The sequence below is a fragment of the Erithacus rubecula genome, assembly GCF_903797595.1.
Source record: "Erithacus rubecula genome assembly, chromosome: 12".
Taxonomy (NCBI): Eukaryota; Metazoa; Chordata; class Aves; order Passeriformes; family Muscicapidae; genus Erithacus; species Erithacus rubecula.
The window spans coordinates 19,003,854-19,031,682 of NC_136664.1; the positions used below are offsets into that span (position 1 = coordinate 19,003,854).

A 27,829-nucleotide genomic window follows, 5' to 3' on the forward strand; every position below is an offset into this window, starting at 1 on the left:
CTGAAAAGCCAGAGGGGTTAATGCCACCATTTGGAACAGCACAGGCAGTGAAAGACTTCTCTTCTAAGAGCAGCCTTAGGAAAGTTTTTTCTGCACCAAAGCCTTATTATTTTAATTTTTTTTTCCTAACTTGGGGACGTTTTGCTTTGAAAAAAAAAACTACACTTGAAAAGCAGCAAAGTAAATGAGAGAGTTACAAAAAGTTCTTCCACTTCCATTTACTGTCACCATCTTTCCAAAGTCACTCTCAACTTCACCTCATCTGAAGATGAGGTCTTTACCTGGTTTTCTCCCAAACTAATACAATTCTCTTCATATACTTTAAAAGTATTTTCTAAAGCCCAACTTAAAGGGCTAAAATTCTTCACATCAATGAGCTAATGAAAACATTATGGCAATTCTAAAATGATAATTGTTTCATGGCCTCATAAGGATTCCCTTCTGGAGAAATTATACTCCAGAAAGCCAAAGCTTAGCTGATTTATATTTCAGAAGCAGGGTGATTAACAAATGTTCATATCTAGACCTTCAATCTGTGCAGGGGAACAGAGGCATCCAGTTGATATGAAAGGAAACAATGGAAACAAGCAGCAGAACCCTAATTAAATGCCCACTCCTTCTGTACCTACTGGGAAGCTCTTCTTACACCCACCCAAGGGAGAACACTTGGCTATTGGCAGAGAAGAGGAATTTTCAACACTCCAGCAATTCACTCCCTAAACTTCCCATAGCCTGGATTTGAATCCTGCTAATTCAGGACTAGTGCTGTGCTTGGGAACACATTCCACAAAATAGATCTGAAGGTGGTGAAGCACACAGCTGTCTCTCCAGCCCCATGAAATGCATTATTTTGCACCAAAGCAGTTGTGCTATGAGCTGCCACAAACACAGCTCTGCTGCACTAGCACAGGACACAGCTCCCAGCTCCAGAGAATTGGCACTGGCAGTGACTGGGCCAAGCCCCTGCCTGGAAATTGTCACTTACCCAGGGACACAAGTCACAACCTGCTCACAGAGCTCACCCACACCCTGCCCCCACACAAACAGCTCCAGGAGGACATCTCCCAGACAGAAGCACAGCAGAAAGCAGTCTGGATTCATGTTTATTGAAGCCAGTAATTAAAGACGTCCTCGTTTTGCCAGCACTAGAAAGCAAGGTTCCACATGACTGCATACTGCACCTGGTTAAAGCCATACAACTGGACTAAGGTTTGTTTCATACATTTGCAGTCCTAATTGTAAGTTGGAAGAAAAACCAATAAACTTAGTATACAGGACAGTGAACTTTCATTTACAGCATGTATATTGTTAAGTTCACGATGTACAGAGCAGTCACTTTCAACGTAGTTAAATTAAATAAAATACGAAATTCTGTTCAGTTTAAACAGGTTTTTTTAAAATGCCAATAAAAAAAGTGCAAACTTAAAATCAAGCAGCATAACCACAGCATTTTTATGGAGGGCCAATCTTTAAAGTTTTCTATTTGCTTCAAGTTGAATGCTTTCATCTTTTATTTTCTTAGTTTAAACATGAACAGTAGATGCAGTCACTATAATGCATATAAATATAGGCATATAATAGTTTAAACAGTCTACCATACAAGTGTATCTGCAAATAAAATGAAGTTTCACTTGAAAATGTAAAGGCTGTTTGCATTTGGCCTTTGGTTCCAATGCTTGAAGACACCAGAATAACAACTGTGCAGCTCACCAAAGCCAGCAGACTTTGGCACCCACAGAATGCTACATTACTTACACCTCTTCAGTAAACTAGGAGCATTCACTTGCAATTAGAAACTGGAACTCTGTCCCTGTTTTGTCTTTCTGCAAAGCTGGTAAGTTATCACACAGTAACAGTTTTTATCAATTTTAGTATACTCAACATTTTTATACATCTGGAAAATACTTCAGTTGTAAGTTTAGCCGTATTGCTAGAAAAGTGCTTATCAGGTTAGATGACAAAAAAGGCATTTTCAGACCGAGGTTTTCAAACTATGCCATTACAGTCACACACTTCAGTTTTCCTGTCTGATTTTTGATAGTTTAGTCTCCAATCTCACTTCTCAGTGTCAGAAGGACAGTGTGTAATTTCTTCTGGTGTGGTAACTTGCAACTGGCACATGTTACACCAGGAAGTACATCCACATCACCATCAGCCTGCCACAGTCTTAGTCTAACTGTTATCTAGACAACTGTATAACTTCAGGTCATACCATTTCTTAAAAAAGTAAAAAAAAAAAAAAAAAAAAAAGTAAAAAAAAAAAAAAAATAGAGTATTTTCAACAAAAAATCCTGGCACAAGTAACATACTTATGTTAATGTTTGTCAAAGAGGCAAGTAAATACTCTTAGCTTTCTAGATGTCTAGACAGGCTTGCACGAACAGCCTCTTGCTGTAACATAGGAGTTGAGGTTAACACCCAGCATTGTGTTAGTGGTCAGTCTAATTCTGTGTATTTAAGTAACAATATATATTAGGGAAGTTATATCCAGACATCAGATTTAGTACAACAAGTTCATATCAATAAAAAGTAAACTCTGTATAATTCAAATTGTGGTTTTTCCCTTCAGCATTAAGAGCACAGAATATGCTTGGTATTTTTAATTTCTGGTAGTGTGTCCATGTAAAACAAGCATACTGTGTATAAAATCAAAGTGCCATTTCAGTAACCACTGCAGTTGTGTTTGTACAGAATGAGGGTTTATGTGACCATGGACAGGGCTCCCTTAGAGCAACAGGGACAACCACAACCCATCTTTCCAAATGAAATGCTACATGAAAGAACACACAAAAAACCTTCTCCACGATGTCCGTCGTATACACATTCATACTTTTTAGGTTACTTTCAGGATTGAAGTTGGCTGCACCTGCAGCAGATGTGGTTGGAACTAGGGTCTTGAAAGCTTTTTTTTAAAACCTCCATAGGTGTAAGGCAGGAATCCATTTCAGCTTGGTAGCTAATATTTAGTTACAAAAAAAGTAAGAAAGAAAAATACTGAGTGTTCTGTAGCACATTTCATTATGGGAACATGATCCATCACCCAACATTCTTCATAGGCCAGCCTCTTGGCATAAAAAAGGCAGAAGCTATCAGAAAACAGGATTTAAAATTAAATACAAATTGCCAAACTACTGTTTTTCAAACAAAACCAAACAGTGACTGTTTGTACTACAGTGCACAATAAGTTCAAGCACCTTCTAAAGACACATCACATACTGTGCCAGGCACTTGGAGCTAAACAAGTTTAGTTTCTCCCTTTGTCAGCTACACCAGAAAGGGCATCCACACTCTTAAGACTTCTTTAAAAACTAAAACAAGATTTATAACAAGAATAAATTCCCATGGTTCTTAGTGTTTGGCCTGGAATTCTCCAATGTAAAGTAGTCTTTTAAAAACAGTGACTATTTACCCCCTGTGAAACACAGGATTTGACAACATTGCTCCTCTCCAGTCAATCCAACATTCTGGTTTCTCGCTGTCCCAAATCCGTTTCCCCTTTTAGGGTTCCATTCCCCACCTGGGCTTTCTTCCCCCAGTTAATGCTGTTCCACCACCACCACTCCAAGAATATAATGCATTGCAAACATACAAGTAGCCAATTCCAGTAACTCTGAAAGAGGTTTGAGTTCTCTTTCTTGCCTCCTGTGCAGTCAGTAGTACTTTTAAGAGAATTCTCCATTTTGCTTCTCTGTGTTCTTCACAACAGGAATGCAGCTGCACCTGCTTTACCTCCAAACAAAAAGAATTGCCCTATATAAACTCTAAATGGTTATCTTATACAGAGGGATTTTATATGCAAACTTCCTGAATGTGCACTTTTTACTGGGACAAGGCAATGATGTAGTAAGTTCATTTCCCCTGCCCCGAGAAAACTGATAGCATCTGCCATAGCAGAAAATTCCTGGTCTTATCAGATCACTATACATAGTTATTTGGTCATTTACATCTGCATTGTTCTGCCTTATCAAGCCTCGTTCTCTGTTGGAGGAGAGTTTGTTGTTACCATGGAGTCAGGCTTGCGGGTGATCCTGTCCAGCTCCTCCTGAGCGTTTGCCAAAACTGTCTTTTGTCCTGCAGAGAAAAAGAACACAAAGCAATCCAGTCTCAATGAAATGTTATAACCAAGAAGTACAAGAGTTCAATAAATCACCTTTACATGACAATATATTATTTATTTCTCATTATTTTGCCACCTTCCCAAGGCCACAGAGCTTGGCATAATGCAGGGTATTCTTTGTGTAAAACCTGATACTCAGGTTTGATTCACTTTAAAGAGATTAAATGCTCAACTACAAAGCAGCAAAAAGCACAACACCACCAGTGGTATGTTTATAGCAATTAACATTTAAAAATAACCATATTTAGAATTTTCCATAAAAATCAACCATATACAATTCTATTGTTAGCATTGATAGCAAGAACTTTATTTAAAACCAACTTTTAAGCACAAGGTATATAGGACACCTGCTAAAAAAAAAATCCCTTTTATTGGGTCACACTTGTATTCACTGCATTTGAGTATGAAACAACCAACAGGAAGAACTCTCATATATGCATCCCTTAAAAAGGGGACAGGAATTGGATATTCATGTAATATCTCCAAGCAGTCATTTCAAAGGACTTCTTCAATTGGAACCAGACACACTGAAGTATTTCATGGAAAGGCATATCTTACATTTCTATATTAGATTCAAAACTTTTTAACAATTCCATAACTGAACCATCAGCTTACTTCAGTGTTTCTGAAAATTATAAACCCACAGACAAATTCATCACCAAAATTGGAACAATATATCCTAATGCATGGAGCATACAAGCATTTAAGATTAAAAAGCTATATTTTTAGACAAAAAGTAGATTATATAACCATGTACAGCTTCCTTACATAGCCAAAGAATTTAACAAGCATCTGTTTTCCAGCTCAAATGTGTGTGAAATATTAGGTGGATTTTTTCCAGGGTACATGCTGAAAACATTAAGAAGGCAAGATCTGACTCTTAGAGATTCAAGTGTTTTTTTCCAAAGTACGAAGACATAACCAAGTTAAAAGGTTACATTTAATCACTAGGAAGATTTTAGACCTAAGCACCAGTAATAAGCCACAGCACTCTATACAGCATCTACTCAGAGCAGGAGTATTTAAGCAAAATTTAGAAATTAGTACATTAATTAATGTACTGTAATATAACTTAAAATACAAAACACTTTACATGCAGACTACTAATGGCACCTGGGAATTAAAAAAAGCCTAAACCCTAAAGCAATAAAGGACACACAAAATCCTCACTTAAACAAGAGCAGATCTAAACAAAACCTGGTTTTTATGCTGGATGAACTGGCTCCTTAGGGTTCCAAAATAACCCCAAGCAGTGTCCTACAAATACCCCATATGGACAGGAAACTCTCCCAATGCAGGGGAACACACTCCCCTTTACCACCATGGGAAACACCTTCCAAAAGAGAAGAAATACAAGGAGCTATTTTTAAGGAAATAAGTTTCCCCTCAATTATGAATGAGAGTGACACTTGCTTTCAGTTTTCCTACAAATTTGTCAAGGAGTGATAGCCTCATTCAGTGAGATGTGTTCTGGACAATTACATGCCCCCAGTTCGGTGCAATTAATTCCTCTTGCTAGATCAGGGTGAAAGCAGGGAATCTGAGTTCTTTATCCTCTAGGAATAGAGAGGGGAAGGCAGCCTTAGGATTTGCAAGAATCTTCCTGTGAATATAAATGAAATAACTGTGTGACTATAGAAGTTCAGATGTAGCAAAATAATCCATCACAGAAATAGCCAATTGAAGTTTTTTGAAATATCATGGTCTAGATATCAAAGAGAGTCCAGAAACAAAGGCAAACAAGAAGCACTGCACAGCAGGAAAAATGGACACAAAACTACCCAGAGGAGAGATTTCTCTCAGATAAGATTTACCACAGCAGAAATCAATCCATCAATAAGGCTGATTGACACCAAAAATGTCATTCTCATCCTGGGACAGAATCTCAGCATTTCAACCTCAGGTTATTCCTAGCTATGAGAGAAACAGATGGTCTCTTTAAAGCTAAATATTTTTGTCATCAATCTTCTGAAAACATTGGGCTCTTTTAACAGTTTAGACATTTAAAATGCCTACAAAGATAATTTTAGCACATTTACTCGCACAGAGGATGCTGCTGGAAATAATGCTTTATCCAAGATGTTCTGTTCAACTCTTTCACAAAGGAACACGTCATCTCTTCTGTTCTCACCAGCACCAGGTCCCTCACAAACCAAACAAGAGCTTTTCAGAGCAGCAGGAGGAGCCCTAACCTTCCCAGCACAGTTTAATCTTACACTGGTTCATGTAAGGTGTGAGCACAGCAGGTGACAAGAACAGGCACCTTCTCATGTGAGTGAAAGCCAGCTGCTCTGTTCCCAAAGTCAAGAAAGGCATGGGAGCTGCCAACCCCATGCACCCAAGAAAAGCCAACCTTGAGATCATTCAGGAGAAGCACTTTCACCCAAGAAAGAGAACTGCTGCAGCAGGCACTACAATGAGGTACATCTGCAGAGCTGAGTACAATATTCTGATCATTCATGTTCAGGACAAGAATAAGCCAATTATGGGAACTAATGAAGAAACTAGTGGGGAAAACAGAGCTCAACCTCTAGCAGGAAACTAGAAGAGAACTTGTCTAATTTAGTCTATCAAAATCAAGGAAGTTAAGGAAGGATGTATGATTGCTGTCTCTACATGTTTCAGGAGAGAAATTATCTATTCTAATTAGAAGTTTATGCTGACACAAGGAAAAAAAAAAAAAAAGCAAAGAAAGCTTGTAATCTTCGAAAAGTCCTGGAAGGGACAAAATATTCTGGAAGACTGAAAGAGGAAAGAGTACAGCCCATTACAGACTAGTTTAGCAGTTTTTCCAGAAATTGCAGTTATGTTTTAGGTGCTTAGAACAGCTGACCAGCACAACAACCAACAGGGGCTGTCGCGACAAGTTCTGACAAGCCACCCACACTTCTATGAAAGGATAACAGGTCCTGTGGAGAAGGGAGAAGTGGTGGATATCACATCTTACATCACCTTCACAAAAATCAACTTAAAAAAAAAAAAGCTTTGATATTTCAGAGAAAATCAGTGTATTTTAATTAATAAAATTATCCATTAGTTATCCACAGCACTGGTCAGTACTTTTATTCAGCAATCTACCCTGTCCAGATGTTGAAGAGAACAGATATGTAAGTAAGTGTGCCTGAAAAGCCAACAAAGAATTTGGAAAGAGAGGACTGGAGGAAAAAGTTAGTTACATCAATTACCAAAGCAATGCATGATGATAAAATGGAAAACAATGATAAAGCAAACACACAAGCTTTTGAGACAAGGAGGGAATTTGACACATACTAGAAACCCTCCTACCGGGAGGCAGAAAATGTAATAAACTGGCTGAATTGTTACAGAAAATCCTGCTCAGTGTCACACAGAAGAAAACAGCCCTGTGTGCCCCTGAGAGATGTGAACAGAACACATATGTAGCACAGATCAGTTCACCCCTTCTCAGGGCAGGCAGAGCCTTGTCTGCCACCCCCAGCTGTTCCTGAGCACAAAGCAAACAAGGTGAGCAGAGTGCCAGGGGTACAGAACTGTCACAGCCAAACAACACAGCCTGCACACAGATCTGTTCTTGCAGGCCACACATAAGTCAAAGGGGAACAGCTTTCAAACCCCAACACTGCTGCAAACACAAAGGGGCTACACTGAGCTCCACTGCCTCTCAAACAAGACCAAGAGTCCTGGGATTCAGAAACACTGGGCAAGAGAACAAAGAGAAATTAGGTACAGGAACAGGCTTCCTGGAGAGGTGACATTCCAGCTTTTATTTCTGCATTTGTTTGCTTTTTAATCACTAGCCAGGTACTCTCTGACTTTGCTTCAGATAAAATGCATGGATGAAATAACACCTAACAGTATTTCTAGTTCCATTTCTATTGAAAGTTACTTTGACCTTGTGGTGAGTAAAACATAAGGCTTCATTTGATGAAGCAGGGGACACCTTTCAGTGTTTAACTGAAGAGGGCATTCTGGATTACAAAAAATTAGTTCAGTATTATGGAAATAATTTATAATACAAATCCCTGTTGTTGTTATCTCCATAAGACATAAATTTAATAAAGAAAAATTTAAAGAATTCATCATGCTGAAATAAAACATACAAAAAACCACACCTAACTTGCTCTAAATCCAATCCTAGTAATTTTTGAGCTTTCAGAACATGAAATGTCATATATAAACCTTCCCAGTTAAAAAGAAACTAAAAATTACCCAGACTCCAACTGCCTTGGCTCTCTGACTGACAGAACCATCAGTGTGGCTGGCAGCAGATATTTCTCATTTCCAGTTCAGATTGTCTGGGCCTTACCTTCCCCTCTCAGCATGAGAAACTGTGGGTTTGGCATCACCATTAATGCCCACAACAGAAACAGTCAAAGAATCAAAGCAGTAAATTCCATCTGTCAGGTGGACAATGCATTGTGCACCACCAAGGTCTGGGTTGGTACCAACCACTGACAAGTTTCTTTCATTTTCACTGGCCTACTGCATTATTTATCAGCAAGGATCTCCCACAGTGCAGTTACAGCACTCACAGAAGGCACCCATCTGTCAGTGTTATTAGCTGTGTTGGATAGCAATAAAATACTAAATACTTAATGAGGGAACAACTTCTAGCTGTCACAAGCAGTAATTCATTTCTGCTTGAACTCTGGAGAGATTTCAATAGTTTCACTGCTAACTCCAGTCCAAACCCAGAAAACTGCATCTCCTTTGCAACAGCAAAGCATCAAGAAAAGAAAGGAAGGAATTCTGAGGGTGAAAAAGAAATCAGCACTTTCAGCACAGGATCAAGCCCCAAATGGCACTAAAATCCCAGCATGGCAACTTTACTCGAAGAATGAAGTTTTATCAGGCTTAACAGAAGCCCTAGAGTTGTGAAGTTGCAGTAACTTAGTTCTTCTTTTAGAGACTTTTTTGGTACTGTCATCTGTCGAGGTCTGTCACTTTCCTCAGCAGTGTAAGAGACATACCCATGGAGCAAGGAGCCAAATAAATTACTAAAAACAAGCTACAATAACCAGTCTAATACCTGATTTCTTGGCTGTACTTTGCACTCCTCCAGCACCAGGACTTCCAGGAGAGCCAGTCTTTTTGCTCAAGAGACTGTTAAAGAAACTAGCCAAGACACCTTCACTTGCAGCATTATCTAAAGGAAAAAAAAATACAGATCACACAGAACACTTAGAGCTGGTAAATTATAACTTGTTTTCACATGCATACAAATCTCTTGCTAATCAAGGAAATAAACCTCAGCTCTGAGAAAGTCTGTCCTTGTTCAGTTTGAATACCCCAGTCCTTTGCATACCTTGATCTAGGCAGAAATGGCTGAATGCATATTCTAATACATATATCTGCTTTTTTAGAGTGATGGGGGTGTAATGAAATTTTAATCTAAATATTTGCATGTTTTTAAGTATTAAATAAATGTAAAAGCCAAGAGCAAGATTATTAAGTACAGACATGAAATTCAAAGACTGGTAAGCCCATCAACAACCTGCACAGATGATCTAGTGCAGCCTTTCATGCCACACTGCTCTTAACAAATCAAAACTTGGCAATTCAGCAATGAGACAGCACCCAGAATGGTATTTGACCATCTGGAAGTGAGGCATGGTCCTGCAGTGCACAACAAAAAACAACACTGGCCCTGCAGACCTTCTTAATGCCCAGAGGGGGAAGAAACCCCTCAATACCACAGAGCTGCATCTCAGGCAAAGATCTCATTTCCAAGTGACTCCATCTGCTATAGCAAATGACATCCCAGAAAGGATTTAGTGGAACAAGGTTCACTGTGGATTTCATAATAAGTGATATGAAGTATAAAACTATTTGTAGTTTAGAGCAGCCTAATAATCCAACTGATGCATAATAAATGTATTGATGCAATTTAAAGAAATTAGGATGCATTTGACTTTTGTCTGACTACTTGGCAGCAACAGAACTCTATTCCAACTCATATAAATAAACAGAAAATAAAAACAATCAATCCAAAGTTACATCATAAATGCATTTCTCTTATTAAACTAACTACACCATTAGTGAATACATTGCCAAATCTTTCTACAGAAGAGGATTGACTGTAAGAGAAATAACACATGATAGAAAAGTAAAATGCTCATCCATACTTTTAATATTTGGATCTGGTTTCTTAACTGATGTGATTGGTGAGGCACTGGGGACATTGGCGGGACCAGCTCTGCCTTGAGTTCTTGGGGATCCTGCAGGGCCTCGTGCAGGAGATTCCTTAAAAAGTCCAAATCACACAAATCAGAACTACAAAGGATTAGTTACATACAGCAAGTTTAAATCACATATTTTTTCAGCCTTTCTGTTGGCACTATAGTGATGCACACTGGAGAAAGAAAACAAAGAAGCACCCAAAACATCAGTTATTATGGGGATGTGCCTCTACTACAGGAAAGGCTGAATCACTGCAGGAAATCTTCAGTTTAACAATCCAATGTATCCACAACGAATTTATAAGCAGCATTTTAAAATATTGCCTCATTATTTATTTTCTTTCTGCAGTTTGGGGAGATTATGTAGGTTACATTTAAATATAAAAAATGCACCTCTGCAGGTTAGAATCATTCCCTTTTCCCTTGAGGGAAACAAAACACCTCCTACTCTTTTCCTTGGATCTACTTACTGATGCTCTTGTAGGCGTTGCTGGCTGTTTGGCAAGGAATGACTGCAAAAACAACATATTAAGCATATTAAATATATTTCAAAGAATACAGAGGAATAAAATACAGCGAAACTGAGTAACCACACATTTATTTGATCTTTTCCTGATTAGGAAAAGGACTGACTGCAAGGAGTAAATAAGATCTGGGCCTTTGGATTGGACACAGCCAGCCCAGAACTCAAAAGCCAGAACCACACACAGCTCAGTCTGTAACCTCCAGGACATTTATAATCACCTGGATAGGGAAGTATTGTTATATTTTTTAAACTACAGAGTAATAAAGAAAATAACAAGTTACAACACAGCCAAATTTGACACACTAAAGTTTTTCAAGCCTCTGGCAGTAAGGAACTGCAATGCTCAGATGTTAAGTTTTAAAAGTATTTATACAACTGTTGTATTTCTGTGGTGAAATACAAAAGTCTTTTCTTCCTCTTCTCCTTTGACATGTAAATTCTTTCTATTCTCAGCATATCTTCCCTTCAACTTGCCAAGATAAACGACCATATTTCCTACTTGCATTTTTTAGAATAAAGTCTTACTTCACAATTACATCTGAATTTTCAAAGTGAGAAACAGCTACCTGGTGATTTAAACAAGGAATGAAAAACTAAAGGCAATAACAAGGGAGAAATTAAAGTGAAATCTTACATAGTAAGGACTTATTTTCATCCTTCCATTCTTACCTGCTGCTTCATAAGAAATACTTGCTCATCTTCTGCTGCCAGCTCTTTGTCATGGACTAACTGTTGAACAGAACATTTTGTTGTTATAACTAAAAACTGAAATTACCATAACTGGTTTTTATACTTTGGTGATCAAAAGGAAAAGAGAGGCAAGATTATTGTGCATAGGATTTTTTAACTGTTCTTTCACATTTAAAATAATAGCAACATTAAAGAAGTTACCATTAAAAAGTACTGGAAAATAAAAAACATTGGAGCATCCAGAGATGCCAGTCTGTGAGCACTGTTCTATAGATGAGCACTTGGTAAGTAGCCATATTCCTCTTTTTAAGTTTGGATATTGATCTCATAAGCATCTCTTCAAAGACTTGAGATGTCCTACAAGAGAATTTTCCATTTTCTGGGTGTGTTACTGCACCACATGCAAAAATGTTAAATGTAAAATAGCTATTCCTGGACTGCCTTTCATTCAATAAGGTGAATTTCTGGGTTTGCTTGTAGTATTTTAAATAACTAATAAATGAAAGCTTGATGTTTCACATATTTTGATTTTAAAAAAGAGTTACATTTATATTTGGAGTTCTTCAATGTTAACAGTCCCTAGCAGCCATTCAAGCAAACTCTACTTATTTGTTGGGGAAAAAAATAATCCCTTTTTACCTTTCTTACGGGAGGTTTTACAATGAAGTCCTCATATGCATCTTCTGGCTTTACCGTAGTGAAGTTTTCATGTAAAATGGCAATTTTTTTCTCATTGTCCCAACCAGCAGGTCTGTAAAAAAGAATAAAGTTTTGCCTCTTCTGCAGCTTCTACAGAGACCATTTATTTACTGCTCTCTACTTCAATAAGGCAATTTTCTTACACATCATCCCCATTTCTCAGCTAAATTGCAAGGATACAAAAACTGGAATGGTACAGTCTGAGTCGAGTAATATGCACCTAAGTTGGTGTTTAAATTTGAGATTCCACAAGACTTGCACAGTAAGCTTTTGAAGAACAAACCATTGCATTTATTTTTATATCCATGTTGCATGCAGTGCAGTGCTTAATAAAGCCCCTCTGACACTGTGCTGCTCGTCCCAGTGACTCACATAAAAACTGCATCCTTCTCTACCACTAAGGCAGGCGTGGTAAACTGGAAACCGTAGGTTTTATGTACAATGTACTTATACAACAGGTCAAGGTTCTTCTCCTCCTTAACTGATGTATAAATCAAGGCAGCCCCATCTGGGTTTCTAGTTAAGGAAAATTAGGTAAGATACAGTTTCTAAATTATAACAAGAATTTCAAAACAGAAGCTAATAGATTTATAGCTACTAGATGGAACTTTGAGCAGTAGCTCAAGGCAAAACTCGAGACATTTAATATCCAGGGGTGGATGGGGTACAGCAGGGCAAGGCTTATGGCACTTTTCTTTGACATACACAAAAGTTATCCATCCTCCCAGGCTTACATGGTAATTGTATCCTACCTCACTTGGAAAAAGTCAAAAATTTAAGACACAGATGAGATCTCAGGCTTACATGGAAATTGCAAATTCTAAGAGGAAAACCAAGAAAGAACACTTCACAAAATGTGACCAATCTTTTGTAAAGGAACAAAAGGTCCAAATCCCATGTGCAATTCAAAAACTATAAAATATTTCACACATCTGTCTATATTTCAAAAAAAGCAAATGCTACACATACCTACTTAAGGTTAGGTATGTGTAGCACATACCCTAACCAATAACTAAATACCAAGCTATCTTGCAGAGCAGTTTCTTGGATTAATGTTATGTGCAATTCAACATGAAAACCTCTCTTCTTGCTTCCAGATTAGAGGCAATCTCCTCAGCACAGAAAAGGATACACTGTAAGCAGAATCTGCGGATGTGTGACTGAATGAAGTCAAAGTGTTCTTCCCTGTAGTCGTGCTCCTTCTCCAAGACACTCACTGCATCACACTGGCAAAGGCAGGAAAAGAAACCAGAAAAACCCAGCCAATTAATCCCAGCACATCTTAAAACCTTCCTTAATCTTATACACTCCCATCACATTTAATTTGAGTCTTTGGTTCTAAAATAGCACAAATAAATGAAATGCTAAATAACTAATTGATAAAGTTATTACTATTCCATAAAAGTAAAAATTGATGTTGATGGCAGAAGCTCACTTGTAAAACAAATCCCTCCTCTGTTAATCCAGAATTCATCTTGCATGTCTGTAGAAAGCATGCCTTAAGAGAGAAGTACTGAAACCCTTGCTAGCAGCAAAGAGAAGCAGAGGCTCACTTTTGTGCACACCACGAGCACAGGAATGCCCAGGTTGTGAGTCAGCACGTTGTCTCCGAGGGGCAGGGAAACATGTTCATCCTCCTGGCCTGACGAGGGGCCTCTCCTCTGAGGTGATCCTTGGTAGCCTTCTTCAGGTTCTACATACTCCTGAAACTCCTTTATAACTATTAAAAGAGAGAGATTCTTAGGCTGCAACAAAGGAGCTAGCTCTTTTTAAACCATAATTAATCCACAACTAACTAATCTCGAGGGCTTTTTTTTCATGAGAACTCAATGCAAGCTAAGCCTTGTTGCCCTTTCCAACAGGACACTCCTCCATCAAAACTTACAGGAAGCTAAATCAAGTGGCATCTGGAGCCATTATAAATAATCACAATTCTCATAAGGGTTACAGTATGTACAAATGTGTATTCCTTAATGTTTCATTATAGGGCAGTTGAAAACAGAAAACATAAATGTGGTTTAGCAACACAGCCTATACCCTGCAATTTGTACCTATTGTGGAATAAAGCATGGTGAAAATGTAAATGTACACAGAAAACACCTACCTGAAACAGACACTTTTTCTTACAAAGTATTGCTTTTGTTCCTATTGCTTTATATTTCTTTTGCAGGCATCCAATGCTAGAAATATAAAACCTATAGAAATATAAAACCTGCATAAACACAGACTCAAGGGCATCTGCAGGCTACCTGAAGAGACTCGGTTTTATTCTGGAAAACTACAGTAGGGTCCAGGGAAAACTTGATGGCTTTTATGTTTTCAGTATTTTAATTTTATGGCAACAGTGAGTGTTCCAATAATCCTGAATACTAACAGTATTAAGGCTATTTTGGAAATGCACTGTGAGCCCACACATAATTTATCAAATCTGGGCTGCTATCTACACTTTAATGTTTTTTATTCAAGCCCAAAGCCACAGACCAGCTAAATCTGTGTCCTGGCTGTGGCTGCTCCAGGCACACACTGCCCCGAGGCACAGGGCTCTCCTACTCCTCACTCAGCCATGAGGAATCCTCATGGAAAGAGCCAAACAAACTGCATGGTCTGCTCCCACAAAGGTTCCTTTATTTTAGAAGCAGTGGGAGCAGAGTGACTGTAGGGACAGTGAGGAAAACTGGGAAAAGCCACCAGTGCCCAGCCCAGGCACACAGAGAGGCTGCTCAGAACACCCTCCGTGTGCCAGGGAAGGAGCTGCAATGTAATGCAGCCTCCTGAGCTTTAGCAAGTGGCAAAACCTCAGGGAAGTTTCCTATACAAACCTTGCAATAAGAGTTCATGGTACCTTTTCAAAACAGGAACCATTCCTGCAATGGTATGTGTGTGTGAGAGGAAGAACAAATCAGAAAACTCTTCTGTTTAAAGCTGCACAATCTATAATGTTTAGCTGACATACAAAATTGTGTGATTCTTGTGGAAGAGAGCTCCATTCCTGAGAAAATCCTAAAAACCTCAAACTTAATACAGACCATAAGATTTCCAATCACCAATTCAATATATGCCAGGGTGCAAGGAAATACAAAAAAAGGAAAATGAAATGCAGTTGCTTTTAACATGGGGAGGCAGTGCCTTCTTGTGGAGAGGACACAGCAGTGCTCCAAAGGATGCTTCCTCCAGGACTGTTTCTTAGTTAGCTACAGCAAATCAAAACTTTATCATACTTCATCCATTTGTTTATTATCTCACCAAAAACATTTAACTAGAAAAGGAGTTTTTTTAAGTACCTCTTCACTTTATTAGCTTTCCCATTACTATTTACTATTGAGGCCAAGTGTATTAGAGCAGTTTAAAGAACACCATCTGCATAACATCAGCATGCAATGGTTCAGATGAGCCTCTCTGACTTATTTGACAATAGAGCTCTCAATTTACCACAGTATTATAATCAGACAGGATTCCTTTCCTGGGCTTTGTTCATATCAAAGCAAAATAACCTTTCCTTTGCTGAGATACTTGGGAGCATAAACCCCTTCAAGTTTGAGGAAAAAAGGCCTCTTCTGAAAAGAGTAACACTCAACAACATGAGAAAACACAAGATGCTCTAAGAATTTTAGAAATGTAGATAAGAGCAAATGTGACATAGAAATTTCAGAAGTCTGATGGCTTCATCCTCATGAATTTCTGCTGAATGGGAATGAAGGGCATGATCCCAGAGAGCCACAACTCCCATCTCCACCTCTCTCCAAGAGTCAGCAGGACCCAGCACAGCACCAAAGCCACACCTCTCACACAGAGGGAGAAAACCCTTTGGTGTGAGCTGAGCTCTTGTGGATTCCCAGGGATGCACATGGCCTGGCATTGATCCCTGCCACACACAGCAATGGGACACAACACTGGGGCCAACAGAGGCAGCTCTGAACAAACAACTGCTGAGTTACAGGAGGTACAGCCAGAGAGAGAAACTCTGACCACAGCACCTGAGCACACAGACAGCACCTTAACTCAGGAACAAGTGTGAGTGGTGCCTGTCAGCAACAGGCTCTTAAACACTGCTCCAGGCTTCCACTCAACCCCCATCCCTTCAGAATTGAGTCCTGTTAAATCCAAGTGAACCTGAACTCCAGGCACTGTGAGATGTCCTGATGAACAAACTGCACTCTCACAAGGTAATAAAGCAGCTCACTGCAGTTAAAACTTTTCCTTGACATGCAGCAATTTCATACTCTTTCTTACCTCCCATAGCTATGTCTCATTTGAACTCCACTCTCAGGTTTCTAATGGATATAAAGTTGTGCACCAGCTCATAAAATCTTTTATTTTTCCTTAGTATTCCTAGATCACTAGAAACAATCTCCTCCACACAGTTCTAATTGAGGAATCATCTTCCATATAGTATGGAAAACAACTCTTATCTTTGTTAAGAAGTAGCAGAAATTACTTTGGTTTAAGGTTTTTCAACAGGAAATACCCCTAAGATGATGCACATAAAATAGGAAGCCAGGAAAACAATAGTTCCTCTGGAAATCTGTAATATTCTGCCACCCATCATTAAGGTTGAATACTCAGCATGGCCTGTTATGTTAAAAGAATTCTCACCAGGTGATGATGTGTCATTAAAATCACACCTCCACTACAGTGTGCTGATTTATCTACCAAACTTGTGGCTCTTTAGAGTTTTGCACAGAACACAGCAAATGAAAGCCAGGTTCCAGCAAACTGTTTTGTTCTTGTTGCTGTTGGTCACAGGAGGCACTGCAAGGTTAACTCCACCAAAAACTGCTGCATCACTCAGGACATGCATCGACTGCAAGCACCACTGAGACAGTAATGCACAATTATTAGGTTTGGTTGTTCCAGTAACAGTAACATGCTCAGGCTTGGAGTGCTCTTGAACTGCAATGTGGAAATGCAGGCAAATGCTACAACTTAAGGGATAAATCCCAAAGGCCCTGAACGGCAGAATGAGAAAAATGAAGAATATTTCTCTGAGACAATCATTCCATATTTATACTCTTTAAAGTTTCACAATCACTTCTAGCTTCTTTGTGCCCCATCTTTATTGATCATTAAAAATGTTATCTTGAGAAAAGAATTCCTAGACAAAAGATACCTGTATAAATTTTTTTTTCATCTTTTAACTTAAGAAATATTTCAGCTCTATGTTAGATAAAAAAAGCAAAAAGGTACACAATCTCAAATTAATTCAGCTTGAATGGAACAGTACACAATTTGCAAAAACATGTTATTGTGTTTCAATTCTTCATCTTCAAACACCCCAGAGGTCATTGGTGTAATTGCTATTTTACCAGTACACCTCTTTTCTGCAGTTCTTGATTCCTGACAGCCACCTTATCTGTTCTGCTGTTTTAAATAGGGAGGCAACATTCACGTCTTCCCTGAAATAATTATTCAAATATGTGTTATTTAAATGATTTATCTCAACTGAGCCTGAATTAAATGGGCACAGCTGACATTAGCCAAGCTCTTAGCAAAGAACCCCCAGAGCACTCAGTGATGAGACTGAGTAGAGGCAGGCAATGCTCTGGGTACATTCCCAAGAAGGCAGCCTGCTGCTTCCATGTGTGTCCTGCTGCCCGTTCTGGAAGTTCTCTAACTCCAAAGGGAAGTTTCTCACCCAGCCAGGCAAGCCAAGAGTCAGAATCTCAAGCAGCAAACACAGGAGCAAGGGCTGAGTGCAGGAAGGCCTCCCAAACCCTGCCAGCAGAAACAAGCAGTCCAAAGTCCTCCTGCACTGACAGGGGTGAGCCAACAAAGGCATCTCTGGAAACTCTTAGGACCTTAGCAATGGAGAAGGAACAACCTTGCATCACTTCCAGTGGATGCCAGTGGGGCAGGACTGGGCAGTGTTACCCCAGGGTGCTGAGTGACAGCCAGGGAAAGCACTGTGCACATTGAGCTTGGGATGGAAGAGCAGGAGTGAGGGAATACTCTGCAGGTGAAGTCAGGAAACACGTCCATCCACATGGTCTTGTGCTGCAGGGAGCTTCAGTTCAGCACACCCCTCCACTCTGCACTCCATTTCTGTGTTATAACTGCCCTCATGTGCACTTTATTACCCTGTTTTTAACTACTTGGGCTGCTGCAACCCAGTGACTTCATTTTCTAAGTGGCAGCCTACCCCAGGAGGCACAGGCAGCAGGATTTCAGTAAGGAGAGCTTTGCTGTGTAGCTTTAGGATGGGCAGCAGTCCCAAGGCAGCCACCAGGCACGGGTGCTCTACCCAGCCCAGTGCCTTACCCTGACACAGTTACAATGGGCCTTTCCTCAGCATGGACTGCTAAGAGAATTACAGGCATGGTGGCCAAAGTTCTGAGCACAGAGCTGGCCCTAGGGACAATCTGCAAGAAGCCAGAGATGTGTGCAGGTGACACAAGGGTCCTGCACAGGGCCTGAGAACAGGAGATGGAAATTTGAAGACACCAGGGCCCTGTGTGCCACAGTTGAGCCAGGGGATGGCACCAGAGCCAGGCATGGCGGAACTCAGCCACTCTCCCAGCTCCCCTTCCCTTGACTCCAGGAGAGCTCAGAACAAACCAGGAGTTTCTGTGATACTTCAATTTAGAATTCTCTAAGACATCACTATTGGAAAGCCTTGCTCCTCAGACAGGGCACTCAAGCTTTGCCACAGTTCCTTCACAGACTGCACTCTGAAGGGAAGGCAGAAAAGCTTCTATTTTCAAAAGGAAAATTTAAGTGCATAAACTCCCCCTTTATTTGGATTGCCATAACATTTGCTGAGTCTCAGAAACATGCAAATTGGGATTTTTATACTAGAACTGCCTTTCCATTTCCCATTCCCAAAAAATCTCTGACAAACATAAAACCCCCCAGCTGTTTTCCCCTAAAAACTCTCATTTTGCTTTTTGTCTAAATGTAACCTGATGATCAAACCCAGGTGGTTTCAATCATTAAGCTGAAACTCCAGCTGGTATGCTGTAGGCACAAAGCTTCTGGGAATATATTATTTAACATTCAGAAAGGATTATCAGCTACACAAATACACCTGAGTGCTCACAGGTCAAACACATCACACTGCTCCCTAAAAGGAACTCAAGAAACTACCAGATCATATTTACAAGCATTCCACACTCCAGCACAGAGATCCACCAGCCTGGAGCAAAAGCAACCACAAAGCAACCACAAAGGATCAGCCTGAATCCACTTCATCTGAAAGGACTGGAAGTTGCTAAGGTCTTTTCCACTAAGGGAATTTATTTTGGAGTAATTCAATATGAAAACAGAAAAAAAATCTCAATAAACATTCAACACTACTTTAGGAAAGCAGCTGCACGATCCAATACTGCAACAATGACTGCCTGCCAGCGCTAGATTCTTTCCTGCCATGGATATGCCAGGAAAGAAGGTTAATTTATACAACATTCCTGAAGTCACAGGGTAGGAATGGCTGTAGTGAGACACAATTAACTGCACCAGGTTCACAGCCTCAGCCACCAGAAAAACAAGGGCAGAGAGACCTTCTGTAAGACAAGAACAGTATGGGAATGCGACCTGGCTGAGATATCACGGCAGAGCACACAGCTCACTTCATCACTGAATTTTGTCACTGTCTTTTAAAAAGTGAACCTGACATTTTATTGAGGTTTTTTTTTCCCAAATTTCCCTTTTCAAAAAGCAAATTATCAAAATCTCATTATTGTCCAGGATCTAGACAGTAGTTCACCTGACGTTTTGTCAGCACAGCAAAACTGGAAGAGTTGCTTTAAAGCTTAACACAGTCCATTTGAATTAGAGTTGCAATCACAACTTAATAGTAATTCTTATGCAACCCACTCTCAAAACACTGACCCAAAGAAATCCATCAATAGTTGTGAGAGCTAATTAAAAAACCAACAGCAATGTATGGATGCAAAGACTTACATTTCTGCTCCATGTGCCTCATCTCTTCTGGAGGAATTTTCATCTTATCAATGTGTTCTTGCAAGACACTGGCCCATTTCTGTAAAGACTCCATAACAGTCCAAGGTCTAGACATATCTGCAACAAAGACCACGATGGTGTCTTGCAGGGATTCAGCAGAAACTGCAAACTTCAGCAGCCCTTTGTGATACAAGTCTCCATCCAGGATCCAGACGTTGCAGCGAGTGTGATCTGAAAGGAAAAGGCACAGTTGGAACCCAGTAGAATAAAGCAAAGTTTGTTTTGCCAGGCTGGGAGTGACCAGGGGAAAGCATCAGTGTTCAATGGAAGGAGCAGACCCAACTACCAGCACACTTTGGCAGCTTGTTCACAGGACAGGTTCCAATGTAAATACCTACATTAGTCAGAAATGCTTTCATTTCTGGGTTCAGAACATTTTTCTTTTAAAAATAATTTCTGTTCTTGAGCTTTTACTCAGGACAGCTGTCAAGACAGTTTTTAATTGCTGCATACCAGAAACATGCACAGTGAACCCAGAACACAGGGGATGTGTAAGTGCAGGCCCAAAGGGTGGCCCTGCCACAGCCCACCAGGGGATGAACGCTGCCCTTGGTGTCTCCCAGACACATAAGCTGGTTTCACACACTTGAGACACCTTCCAGCAGAAATAAGCTGCAAACAAGATACCAGCAATAAGCAGCTTAAGTTTCTAGCACAGGAGTGGGAGGAGCAAAAACAGGATGAACTTCCCACCTTCCCAACAAGGTTGTGCCACCTGCTCTTAACTCACACTGACAACAACAGCTCATTGTGCAGGCTCCTGACAAAATGAGCACTGGAGAAACAACCTGCTATGGCACCTCTTGTGTTTCCCCCACGAGTGTTTTTGATAGTAGCTGGATACTTTGTTGGAATGCAAGGCAGAGTAGAGGGGATCAGCTGGGTCAGACCACTGGCATTTTACCCCAAAACTGAACTCTTGACAAGAGTATAAGAACTGAAAAAGGAGTTTCCTCCAGAAATGATGTATCAGGTAACATGGAGAGAGAAAGACAGAAAAAAGACATGATCCTCAGAACATGCTGAAGAGGAGCAACTCCAATGTTTCTATCTTCTAGTCTTCCTAGTACCTCTCCCTAAGTATTCCCTATTTTACTACAGCTATCCAGAGGGAACAGCAAGTCTCTCTTGCACTACATACACAATATGTGACTCCTGAAACACAGATCTGCAAACCAGCCACAGCAGAACCCATATTTTCAAAGCAGCTACTGAGCTTCATAATTACCCTGCCTCACTGTACTCCTGTGTCCTGAATCTTTCAGCTTTGCAAAATAAATCCAGTTACTATGGCTATCATAACTTTATTCTAGGAAGGGATATCCACCCCTCCTGATTCCAGAAAAAGGCAAAAGCTTGGCTAAGAAATCTGGAAGAAGAAAATATGAGAGATATATACATCCTACCTGTTTAATCAGGCCTTGGACAAAATTACTGAGAGCCCGGTTTCAGACACCTCATCCAGGTGCTGTATGTAGGCAGTCTATGTTTGGTATTTTGTTATGAGCTCTCTTAGGCTGTCCTAAGACATTCCAACATCAGCCTCACACAACCAGGCCAACAGCCACACAGAACTTATAGCTCCTCTCCCTGCCAGCTGCACCCCTCAATTCACCCTCCAGTGGTCAGTGAGGGTAAGCCCTGTGGAGCTCAGAAATGCACTGTGCACACCCAGCACTGCTCCCCTCCCTCGCCCTGCTCCAGGACACCAATCACGGGCATCAAAGGACTGATGCACTGCAGGTCTGAATATAAAGGTCCCAAAGGCCTAAAAGGTCAGAGGGAAGGTCTAGGAAAAGTCTGGAAAAACAGAGAGCAAGGTAGGACCCAGTGTGAAGACTTTTACATGTTTGCTATTACACAACAGTAAATGAAACATCTGTGCAAGACTCTGCATTCTAGAAACATTCTGTGTACATGCCCTAAAGCAGCAGCCTCCCAGTAAACAGAAACCCCATGAGCTTTCTATGAGCTAAAGGTTATTAATAGACAGGGACTGTGTGTATGCACAACTGTCTCCTTGGAGCATGAATGAAGTTTTGAAAACCTAATGCAAATCTATGCATAGTTTATGCAAGTTTACAGCTCTCCTCAGCACTGATAGATTCTCCTGTAGGGAATACTCTGCAGAAAATACTTTCACACCTTGGCAAGTAACAAACATTAATAATATCCAAATTCACTGCTTCTAAGTCATGTTTTAAAGCCAATTTCTAAGGTTAAAATTGTACTCTTTGCTATGCACTTTTGGTCCCCTTAAAGATTTAAGTTTTGCTTAACATGAGGAATGCAGACTGGAAGTAGAATACAGGTGGAACTGGAATGCAGCTGGAACTACCACTCAAAATCAATCTGCTAGGAAGCCTGGAAGCACTCACATTAAAATGTACTTTAGCAAAAAAAAAAAACAAACAAAAAAAAAAAAAAAAGTAACATTGTATGAAAAGAAAAGGTTTTCCTCCTTTCTAACAAGACAGAGAAATATCTTGTGATATGCAGTTGCTAAAACATAAAACACAGTTAAAAATACAGCACTGGGTGCTCACAATTTGGCAAGGACTTGATGGTAAATTCAGCTTTGTCAGCACCACATCAAGCTCCTACTTAGTCATGAATGTTAACTGGGCCCTTCTTACTGGCCATGACACAAGATACAAAAACAGAGCAAACAATTACCAGATCCTGTTGGAAAAGCAGGGGCTACTTATTACAGGCTATTACAAAAGCTGCTAAAATTACATCTCTAAATCCTGTCAATATGCCTTTATCCCTTTAGTCCTGAAAAAGATTTTCCAGCTTTGATGAATTTTATTGCACATGGTTGATTCTGTGAACTGCAACTACATCTGCCTCTATTCAAAAGATATCACTGGCCATTAGATATCCCTTGCGCAAGTTGTGAAGAGAAGCAAAAGAGAAGAAAACTTAAAAGAGAACAACTTTAAAGATGCTAGCCAAAAAAAAAAAAAAAAAAAAAGACAATTTTCCCATTAGAAACCAGTGCAGCAGCAAGACTTGGCTTAATCTGGAACAACCAGTTCAGCTGGAATATACGTAAGATATGGCTGAGGCCAGTCCAAACCTGAGGCAAAACCCAAGACTGCTTGATTTTGTTACAAGTAAGAATGCAACTCCAGAACGGCTCTTCTTCGCTGCACACTGGGCACAGCTGAGGTGCATCTGCAGTCTGGGCAGGTCAGAAATGTCCCTGTGGTGCTTGTAGCTCCAGCTGACACACAGCTCAGAGCAGGCCATGCAGTCTGGCTCCCTGTTCTGCTCTACATCCCCGCTGTAACTCTGCCCCAGCCCTGCAAGGGCCTCTGAAAGCTACTCTGGAAACACAGATTCTTTAGGAAAATTATGCACAGCTTCTCTTCTACCTCCTATGAATTCAGATTCTCAATCCTCAAAAGCAGACTAACCAGTAGAGACAAAAAACATCTGTCCATCATAAAGACAGGCAAAAAATTGAAACTTGCCACACCCCCTGAGAAATTCCACTCATGGAGGACTCTGGGACCTGAGCTCCAGGACCAGAAAATATTTCAAGCTAAGTTTGCAGGCAGTGCTATAAATGCTCTCATCCAGATGAACATGGTATCATGTATGCAAGATCAGCCTTATGCTCCAAGGATAATGCAGCTGAGGATTTAGGAGAATCCTCTCTCTGAGGATTGCTTCTCAGTCTCTTCAAACCTCTTCTTGAGTAAATGCTTTAGCCTAGGCAGCACTTGGGATAGTGATAAAATGTATCTTTAAAATAAAAAGATAACTTTTCCCTAGGAAAGAGATTTTTCAGACAGAGATTCAGTAGCAGACTTAGATTCTAAGTGACCCAGAGTCCTGAGGACCAAAGCCCACATGCCCCACTGAACAGTGACACCTGGCACAGCTGGAGCAGCACAGTGCCCATGTGCATCCATCTACCAAGAAACCAGCAGGGGACAGGGAAAACCACACAGTCTGTGGGCACCTCTGGGAGCCACAGGGGGCCTGCAAGGCAGAGATGCTTCCTAGGCATTTGTTAATTTTCCTACAAACTGAAAACAACAATTTAATTGCTGAGCTGATCTTTAGGAGGAAAGTAACTGTAAACTAAGATTGCATCCAGCAATTCAGAAAAATTCTACTTTAGATGGAGGAGCAGCCAGGTTCAAACACCCCTTGAAGAGGAAGGGGGACAGGAGGCCACAGCATAGGAAACAGCACAGATTTTCCTTAAAGTTTCCAAGGGGAAGTGGGAAGTAGATAATGAATGACTCAGCACTATGAGGAAAATACTTCTCCTGGACAGAGTAAACTTATCTGAAGTGAAGAAGAATAAGATAAAAAGAGCAAATAAATCTTCTATCACCTGGGAAAGAAGTGAGATCATCTCACTCCAATGCAGAGTTCCAGTTACCAGTGTTGATCTGACACGTCTGGAAATCCTTGTGATCTGGTCTTGGCTAGATTGAAGTCTAATAAAAAGCAGAGACCCTAAAGTACCACTCATCTGCTCCTGAGCTCCTGAATGCCTACCCTGAGCTTCTTTATGGCTTCCAGAACTGTGGGTCAATTATAAAGGCTTTGTTTCCCAGTCTGTATATGAGCATACAGTCATCTGAAACACACAGAGAGTTTAAAAACCAAATCCAAACCTGTCCTAGAGAAGAAAGAATGTTATCTCTGCCTGCTGGGAGGTCCTGACCCACTTTGCTATTTATTTTGCTTGTGGATGACACTAATGAGACAGAAAGGAAAAAGGCACGTATTATTAGCTCCTAACACACCCATTATGGGATGCACGAAGACCTGATTTGGCCAGCTGAGCCTGTAGTCAGTCAAAAAGATCTCTTTTTTTCCTGCTAGGCTGCCTGAGTTCTTATGACAGGCCTCTCCTAATCACTTCAAATATTTATCACTTTCAGCCATTCAGGAACAGCCCCAAAATATTTCCAGTGTAGGGATATACTTGAGGTTTGATAAATAACACCAGGAAAAATAGCACAGAAAACATTCTTCTGCTTGTAATAGCATCTCCTTTGAAGCTGCAAGAGGCCTGATGACACAGGCTGTCTGAGCCTTCCTAATCACAGGGGCTTTTCCCCCCTGAAGTGTTTAGTGCAGAACTAAAGCAGATTGTGCAAAAGCACAGTGTGGAAAAGCACTTACACCCAGAACCTGAAGAAGCCAAGAATGGCTCAGCACTTACAATTACAGCCCAAAAGATTTTTAGGAACTGCAAGGAGGGTCCTGGAAGATATGGCAATGTACTCATCATTTCATTGTGCCTAACTTAGTATCCAAAGGCAGCTTCTTGCCACGTGAGTGCAGGCCCAATCTCCATAACAACCAGTCACATATGGCACTTAATCACTCCTGCAAGCCTTCAGTGCATCTTCAGTTTCAAAACACCATTATAGGATCTTCCTAGTCTGCTTGTTCGCTGGAACAGGGATGAACCAGCACCCCTGCTTCCCTCTTCTGAGCTCTGAAGAGGTCATGAACAGGAAGACTGACATTCCCCATTTTTAAAGATAAACCAACCCAAGGAGGTTGCCCAGAATTAGCTCAGCAGAGGCAGATTTAGGAGCAAAGATAACAAACTCACTCCCCATCTCTTCCTGTCCCCAACCTTCCCAAAAATATGAGTAATCTGATCATGAGGCCTGCTTTTATGGTGTCTTGACATAATCTCCCTCCATACAGTAGAGTCAAAAGATCAGCAGCAGCAACAAAAAGACAAGGGGCAAAGAGACCAGCTCCAACTTGAGAAAAGGAGACACACTAAATCTGACTAAGTTCTGCTCTTCACTCAGTCAACTAAAACAAAACATCTGTTATAGCTAACCAAAATTCCACATACAGCCCCTACAAGAAACACCAAAGACCATGCTGGAAACCCATGCTGAGCAAGAAATTGTCATGGATCTATCCCTCCCTTTCTCTAGTCACAAAGTAGCCACAGCAACGCCACTGCAGCTGCTACAAAGTCACCATCAGCAAAGGGATAGGAGGCATATCCAGGGATTTTAGTAGTGCCAGGATCTCTACTAGATGCCCAAAGCTGCCCTGCCCAGGCACAAGTCAGGCTGTCAGAAGGGCAGGAGGGAGAACAGACACTGACTGTGAAACCTGTCTCTGCACAGAAACGGACACAGCTCCAAAACTCCCAGCACCACGTTGAACCAGCTACTGGGGCGTAGCCCAGAACACATTCATCAAACCACAATTATTAGAATAGCATGGCAGCTACTTAATGAAAGAGATTGCATTTGAAACAAACTTACCATCTCTGTCTTCATCGTGAATATTCAGATACAAGTATTCCAGTCCTCTTCCTTTCTTGCCATGCTCTGCTCCCTGTATTTTAGCCATAAGTGTGGTTTTGCCTGAACCATCATCACCTGCCAGTAAGTTTGTAGAGGAAAAAAAACACACCTTCAGAATTACATTCTCCTTCATAGCAAAGATCTTCTCACAACTTGCTTAATTAATGAGAAGCATCCTTGTACACTTCTGAATCACAGTTATTTGCTGTTCTCTTTCAAGTATTTCAGCTAAATCCAATGGCTTATACCAGAACAAGGAGAATAAAGAACTATCTTATTCTCTATTATTACTTAAAATAACAGTGGAAATCAAAGGCAAAGTACATCTATAAGCACGAAAACAAGACCTCAGATCAAATTACATAACCCGATTACAACGAACCCATGTGTCAATTTGCTCCAATCGGTGTTTGAAATACACTTTGTTTCTACAATAAAAAAGCAACAAAGCAACACCTAACTGATTGCGTGTTACTTACCAAAAACGAGAATATTCTTGCCCGATGGCAATTTAGATCTGGAACGTGTGGAGACTTCGCTGAGGATGGAGGACCTGGGGAAGCAGCAGAGCGGCCGCGTTATCCCGCGGCACGGGGCTGTGACAGCACCATGAGCTCAGCACATCCGCAGCCAGAGCCCGGCACATGCGGGCTGTGCACGGGCAGGGCTCGGGCACAGCACAGGCCGGCGGCACTCGGGACCGAGCGAGCATCCCACCGTCCGAGACTGCTTTCATCATCGCAAACCACAGGCACCAACACTGAAAGTTCTCCTCCCTTGAAGAGGCCACAATACTACAGAACATTACTTTTCAACTAACTCCCATCACAATCGATTGCTGTATTCGATACACGCCTTTCTGCCACTATAGGTAATTTTTTAGAGCGTTCCTTAGAAATAAAAGCCGGAAAACTACGAGACCGCCTCTGCCGGAGCTGGCCCCTTGATGTCCCTCAGAGCTGCGGTCCCGGGCCCCGCTCCCCGGCTCTGCCTCAGTCCCGCTCTCCCGTCCCTGCACCCGCAGGGTTCCCGGCGCTGCTCCCGGCCCTGCCGCCGCCCGCGGGGCCCGAGCGCGGCCCCGACCCGGCCGAGGGCCCGCGCTGCGCTCCAGCACGGCGGAGCCCAGGCTCGCCCCGCCGTGCAGGCCCCGGGGGCCGCGGGCGCTCACCAGAGGTTCTGCCCCTCGTCCTCCTCGCCTGGCAGCTCGGCCCCGCCGGGCCCGTCCGGCCCCAGCAGCTTCTTCTCCGCCAGCACCGGCGCCATCTTGGAGCCGCCGCCACAAAGAGTGACCTCACCGGGCCGCGAGGACCCCGCCCCGCTCCGCCCCGCCCGCCCGCCCGCGCGCGCCGCCGGCCCCGCCGGCCCCTCC

The 27,829-nt window shown here is 41.3% G+C and overlaps 1 protein-coding gene across 1 annotated transcript; it reads right to left on the reverse strand.

The window, feature by feature from the left end:
• Positions 1-1,090: 1,090 nt before the first annotated feature.
• Positions 1,091-27,749, reverse strand: DYNC1LI2 (dynein cytoplasmic 1 light intermediate chain 2). The gene is made up of 13 exons (XM_079316118.1): positions 27,629-27,749; positions 26,940-27,013; positions 26,419-26,535; positions 20,087-20,317; positions 13,744-13,910; positions 13,323-13,416; positions 12,563-12,698; positions 12,131-12,242; positions 11,471-11,530; positions 10,746-10,787; positions 10,222-10,339; positions 9,126-9,242; positions 1,091-4,071 (listed from the first exon to the last, which is right to left on the reverse strand). The coding sequence occupies exons 1-13, from the start codon at positions 27,721-27,723 to the stop codon at positions 3,965-3,967; spliced, it is 1,470 nt and encodes a 489-aa protein (XP_079172244.1). The 5' UTR covers positions 27,724-27,749; the 3' UTR covers positions 1,091-3,964.
• Positions 27,750-27,829: the final 80 nt, after the last annotated feature.

Coding starts and splice junctions, on each gene's coding strand:
- DYNC1LI2 (XM_079316118.1), bottom strand. CDS start 27,723: ATGGCGCCGGTGCTGGCGGAGAAGAAGCTGCTGGGGCCGGACGGGCCC. Junction 12,699..13,322: donor CCGCAGATTCTGCTTACAGT/GTATCCTTTTCT, acceptor CTAGAAACCCAG/ATGGGGCTGCCTTGATTTAT. Junction 12,243..12,562: donor GAGAAGGATGCAGTTTTTAT/GTGAGTCACTGG, acceptor TCTTTTTTACAG/ACCTGCTGGTTGGGACAATG.